General features: G+C 50.4%; 2 protein-coding genes across 3 annotated transcripts; one reads left to right on the forward strand and one right to left on the reverse strand.

Moving 5' to 3' along the window:
- Positions 1 to 827: 827 nt before the first annotated feature.
- On the forward strand, positions 828 to 3811 carry LOC123137671 (tRNA pseudouridine synthase A). Of its 2 annotated transcripts, XR_006468445.1 has the most exons (3): positions 828 to 2286; positions 2386 to 2900; positions 3582 to 3811. XR_006468445.1 is itself a non-coding variant. In XM_044557496.1 (2 exons), exons 1-2 carry the CDS (start codon positions 902 to 904, stop codon positions 2723 to 2725), a joined length of 1725 nt encoding a protein of 574 aa, XP_044413431.1. In that variant the 5' UTR covers positions 828 to 901; the 3' UTR covers positions 2726 to 3113. The 2 variants fall into 2 exon arrangements, 1 of the variants encoding a protein (XP_044413431.1); XM_044557496.1 differs by lacking the exon at positions 3582 to 3811 and having other exon boundaries at positions 2386 to 3113.
- A 169-nt stretch (positions 3812 to 3980) lies between these two features.
- LOC123137672 (protein GDAP2 homolog) lies at positions 3981 to 5047 on the reverse strand. The gene is made up of 3 exons (XM_044557498.1): positions 4796 to 5047; positions 4430 to 4703; positions 3981 to 4343 (listed from the first exon to the last, which is right to left on the reverse strand). The coding sequence occupies exons 1-3, from the start codon at positions 4926 to 4928 to the stop codon at positions 4124 to 4126; spliced, it is 627 nt and encodes a 208-aa protein (XP_044413433.1). The 5' UTR covers positions 4929 to 5047; the 3' UTR covers positions 3981 to 4123.
- Between the last annotated feature and the right edge of the window lie 271 nt (positions 5048 to 5318).

Raw genomic sequence — 5318 nt, forward strand, 5'->3', positions numbered from 1 at the left:
AGCTGATTTATCTGTGTCCCTAGCAAGGAAGAAAAAGGAGCCCATCAGGTTTTCGTCTCACGCAACACAGAAACAAACAAACTCTTGGCCACTGACGGTGCATAGTACCGCGGGACACGTTAGCCTGGAAGCTAGTCGCCAGGCTGGTCTCAGGGCCCAACAGACTAAGGCATATCCTGCCCTCCTCGCCCCGCATGAAGCCCGCCTTCTAGAAGACCACCATCTTGAGGTGTAAGTTGGGGACTCCTCGTCCGATTAGGACATTGTGTCGTTTAGCGAGCTTTGTAAACCTAGGTCTCGCCCCCCTTTATAATATGAGGCCTAGGGGATGGTCGAGATACCCAACAATTTTCATCTTAGTCTTGATAGATCCGTCTCAGCATCCAATGTAGCCTCTCTCATACAAGGCGAGATATACATCAATCAAATCCAAGCAGGTGTAAGGTTTTACCTTCATGATTAGGGTCCAAACAACAAAAATGGGTAAACAGTTCATGTGTGATCCTCTTTTGTAGTTCCAGTCTCGCGCATTACCCTATCAGGACTCGTCAGAGGCGTTCAACACAATCATTGGTTTTGTATATTATTTTATTGTTTAATAAATGGACATTTTTGCTAGCAATAATAGTAGGAAAGAATTGAATAGAGTAGATTCTTTTTAGAGAGGAGGCGCTTGCCCGGCAAGAATCGAATAGATGAATCCGACGGCTGTTTTGTAAATTGAAAGATTGTAAATAATTACTGTACTTATCATTTACATTTCTTGGATTTCTCCCTTGCGAAGAAAATAACCTCCCGTTTCTTTGTAAGCTCTGTTTCATTCGATTCCGTGCCCCCTCCTCTCTTTTGCCGATCCGCACCCAAACCCTAATCTTTCTAAAAAGTAAAACCCCGCTCTCCCATGGCCGCCGCCTCGCCGCCGCCCTCCCCGCCCCATCCAAAGCGCCCCAAGATGTCCTCCTCCTCCGACCCCGAGCCGGAGCCCACCTCGCTGTCTGCCGCCGGCGCCGATCCCGAGCAGCCTCGCCGCCGCTACAAGCGCCGCAAGGTGGCCATCATCCTGGCCTACTGCGGCGCGGGGTATCAGGGTATGCAGAAGAATCCGGGGGCGCGCACCATCGAGGGCGATCTCGAGGAGGCGCTGTACCAGGCGGGCGCCGTCCCCGAAGCCGACCGTGCCGCGCCCGGCCGATACGAGTGGGCACGCGCAGCGCGCACCGATAAGGGCGTGAGCGCCGCTGCGCAAGTTGTCTCCGGACGCTTCTACGTCGACCCGCCGGGATTCATTGACCGCCTGAATGCGAAGCTTGCGCCACAGATCCGGGCCTTTGGCTACGTGCGCGTCACCAACTCCTTCAGCGCTAAGAAGTTCTGCGACCGCCGGAGGTATGTGTACCTGCTCCCCGTCTTGGCGCTCGACCCCAGCGCACACCCCGACCGCGAGGCTGTCAAGGCAAGCGCGGGGAGTGAGAACCAACTTGCGAAGTGCGTGGAGTGCTCCGAGAGGGGGAGGAAGGTGCCAGATATTATGGGCCGGGAGGGTAAGTTGCCCGACTCTGAGGAGGAGAAGGTTCTTGATACGCCCGGAGAGGAAACTGTGGCCGTTCATGGAGAATTGGGGGATGCAAAATCTGTTCCAGCAAGCTCTGTTACTGAGGCTTGCGATAGTGAGACTGGGCTGGGAGGTGATGGGATCGCTATACCGAGCTCTGGTAATGGAACAAAAGCTCAAAATGCTGAACTGGGATCAAATGGGGCAGGAAAATGTGATATTGAACCTGCAGTTGGTGCTTGCCATTCTGAAGCTGTGCCAGCCAGCGCCAGCGAGACCATCTGTTCTGATTCAACTGTAGGTTCAGTCGATGTCGTTGCATCAGTTGTAGCTGAGAAGGAGAATAATTTTGTGCCTGCAGATAGTGAAAAGGAGAGAATGCAAGCTACAAATATTCAGAAGGAAAATGGAGACGAAAGTCCCCTGCTGAAAAACACATTTACTTACACTGATGAAATTAAAGAGAAGTTCAATAGGATCCTCAAGCATTATGTTGGAACCCGCAATTTCCACAACTTCACCACAAGAACTAAGGCTGAGGATCCTGCAGCCAAGAGGTACATCATTTCCTTCACTGCCAATAGTGTTGTTAGCCTGGATGGGATTGATTTTGTCAGATGTGAGGTTGTCGGGCAGAGTTTCATGCTTCACCAGATCCGGAAGATGGTTGGCCTTGCTGTAGCAGTGATGAGGAACTGTGCACCTGAGTCAATCTATGATGTTGCCTTTCGCAAGTAAAGTCCTTAACTTCTTATCAGCTTAACACATATAACACAATCTAGTCAGTTTGTGTTGCTTACTGATTTATTGTTTGTGTCATATTCTTCTTGCAGGGATATCAGACTTAATGTGCCTACCGCACCTGAGGTTGGACTGCACCTCGATGAATGCATGTTTACCTCGTATAACTCAAAATGGATGGATACACATGAGGCAGTTTCAATTGAACCCTATGCTGAGGAGGCTGAAGAGTTTAAGATCAAGTACATCTTCCCTCATATTGCTGCAATGGAACACAAGGAGGGAGCTGTAGCACTCTGGTTGCACTCATTGAACAGCAGGAACTATCCAGATTTCCGCTACGTGGAGACTGCTGGATCTGAGGCAAAGGTTGGGGCTGAAGTTGAGAATATGGAAGAAGCACAAATGCCAAGTAATAATATAAGCGAGTAACTTCTTGCAATTAACATGCAAGACCGATGGATATTTCTGATTGTCCTGTTCACCTGGAGAGTTGAAACATTGCTTGGAATAAAGACTCGAGAGAAAGGGTTGCTGCTTTTGTCCTATGAAGTGCTGGCATCAAAATGGTCGGAAGCCTAGTTATCTGCTTCAGTGTTATCTTAAGGCAAGATCTGTTACAGCGGAGATACGCTTTCTCAGATTAGATATTTTTAAGTTGATTGATATGATCTATGTAACACTCTGAGACAGTTTTGAGACGAATTATGCCCCCTGGAAAATACTTCATTGAATCCAGCGTGCAGTACAATAGGTTCTATATATTGTATGGCTTAGACCTGAAATATGTTGTTTCTAGTCTTTAATTCTTTTCAGGTTACATTACAGTATTAACATTTTCCTTTTGTTATCATATTATGTGCATTCGTCCTGGCAAGCTCCAAATTGATTCAGACTCATACCCATTGCTCGGATAATTTCTGTGTTTACTGTTACTCGACAAATGTGCAATTTGCTCACTTTGAAGTACTCACTCGTCCCAAAATAAGTGACTCGACTTTGTACTAATTTTGTACTAAAGCTAATACAAAGTTGAGTCACTTATTTTGAGACGGAGGGAGTATTATACATACATATTTAACTTATTATGTTGATAGCCATGTACACCTGTGCCACATGATCTGTTGGTACTCCCCCTGCCTTAGTGATCTAAAAGGGGTCTTATATTAGTTTAGAGAGGGAGTACATACATTTGCTCACTTTGTCGTATTTCCCTATAGTAGTTCAACTCCGCTACTGGTTCCCAATTCCCAACAATGGTGTCCTGACCCCAATTTCTGGTATGCAGGGCACATTCTGTTAGACTTATCCTGCTGCTGATAACGGTCAAACACAGATAAGAGAACACGGAAGATGCTGGATGGGATAGCCTATTGCTCTACTCTCTGTCTTTGGGCACAATTAGGTTCAGATGTTACTATGTGACCAGCTTACCATGGTGATACCAACCTTTTACATCTTCTGTCTTGTTTCTGTACAAGTTCATTTTCAAAGAACAAACTCTCTTTCGCTTGGGGAGAAACCTTCTCTCGGTCCGTTTGGTAAAAGCATAATATGTTTTCCAGTTTCCTGTTGGCTCTAACCTCTAACGTCTCTTGATAATTTCACTTCAGTCAGTGGTTCTACGGTTTCAGCACCCACAGACATGATATCGTGTTTTAGGTGTACAACGCAATAGCGGAATAACCGAGCCGGTTTTGAATTATCGGTCACTTTATTATATATATTTCTTATTATTTACACTAGTACTACTAATTTGTACTACAGATTACAAACAAACATCAAGAGGCCTGCTAAACTACAACCGGACGGCCGATCACACGGTGCCCGCTAGGAGCAACGCAGCGAGCGCAGGGACGCCGGTGTGTCCATGGACGCGGCGTCGAACACGGAACAGCGGTCGGCCGCCTCGATTCCGTAGTCCATGAGCGGGCGGCGCTCCAGCTCGTCGTCGTGCCGGCGCGCACACTCCGGGACCTCCAGCTCCCCCTTGTCTATGTGCGCCCACAGGTATTCGAGCCTGCTCATGTACCTCAGCTTCTCGTACAACCTGCAAGTCCAAGATTTAATTTCAGCGGACAGCACCAGTGCCAAACTCCGAATCGGGTCACGGCCGATCAGCCGCGCCACACATACCCGGAGCTGAAGAGGAACCGGCCGAAGGTTGCGAAGAAGAGCCGGGCCTGGATGCCGGGGTGCACGAAGTAGACGGCGCGCAGCCTCTCCTTGGCCGCGGCCGGCAGGCACTCGTACGCTGCGCGGATGGCGCCCAGGCCGGGGAAGTTGTCGCCGCGGTCGACGAGGGAGTGCATGTACACGACCACGAACTCCCGTTCCCCGACCTCCGGGAGCACCCGCTTCCGCAGGTGCGCCTTGAGCGCCTCCTCCGCCCGCCCGCCCAGCGCGCGCGCTGCATCGCGCAGAGACAGAGACCTGTCAGTAACCTTTTGCGCGGACATATCCGATCCGAGACCAGACCTCTATGGGCTAACCAAATCTTACCGGGGAAGTACTCGCCGACGATCCTGACGACGGCGCGGCCCTCCTTGTCGCTGCCATGCACGGTGATCGCCCGGCTGCGCTCCAGCAGCAGCTCCGGCTCGGTCGTCACGTCCTTGGCAACGGTACCCACCATGATGTGTGTTGTGTGTGCGCGCGCCTAACTGCAGAGCTTTTCTTTTTTTTGAGAACTCTACTGCGGAGCTTGGAGCAAAAGGTGCGGCGTTTAAATGGCGATCCGGTGCGAGTGGGCTGACGTAGGACGGTGGCATGGCGCGGCGCGGCGCGTTGGGTGGGGGTGCGGTGGGCTGGTTTCCTGGGCCGTTGGGGGATGGGCGCGAGCGGTGGTGGACAAGGCGATGCGGGATCCCGGGAGCATATGCGGGAATATTTCGGTTGGGGGATGGAGTGGAGCGGATAGGCGCCGCCATACTCCTCTTCACGAACTAGGGACTTGAGGGAAGAAGAAAGGGGAAAATCGCCCAGATTTGGGAGTGTATGTATTAAGCTTTATGTTTTCTTAGCC

Source organism: Triticum aestivum, chromosome 6B (assembly GCF_018294505.1).
Source record: "Triticum aestivum cultivar Chinese Spring chromosome 6B, IWGSC CS RefSeq v2.1, whole genome shotgun sequence".
In the NCBI taxonomy this organism is placed as follows: domain Eukaryota; kingdom Viridiplantae; phylum Streptophyta; class Magnoliopsida; order Poales; family Poaceae; genus Triticum; species Triticum aestivum.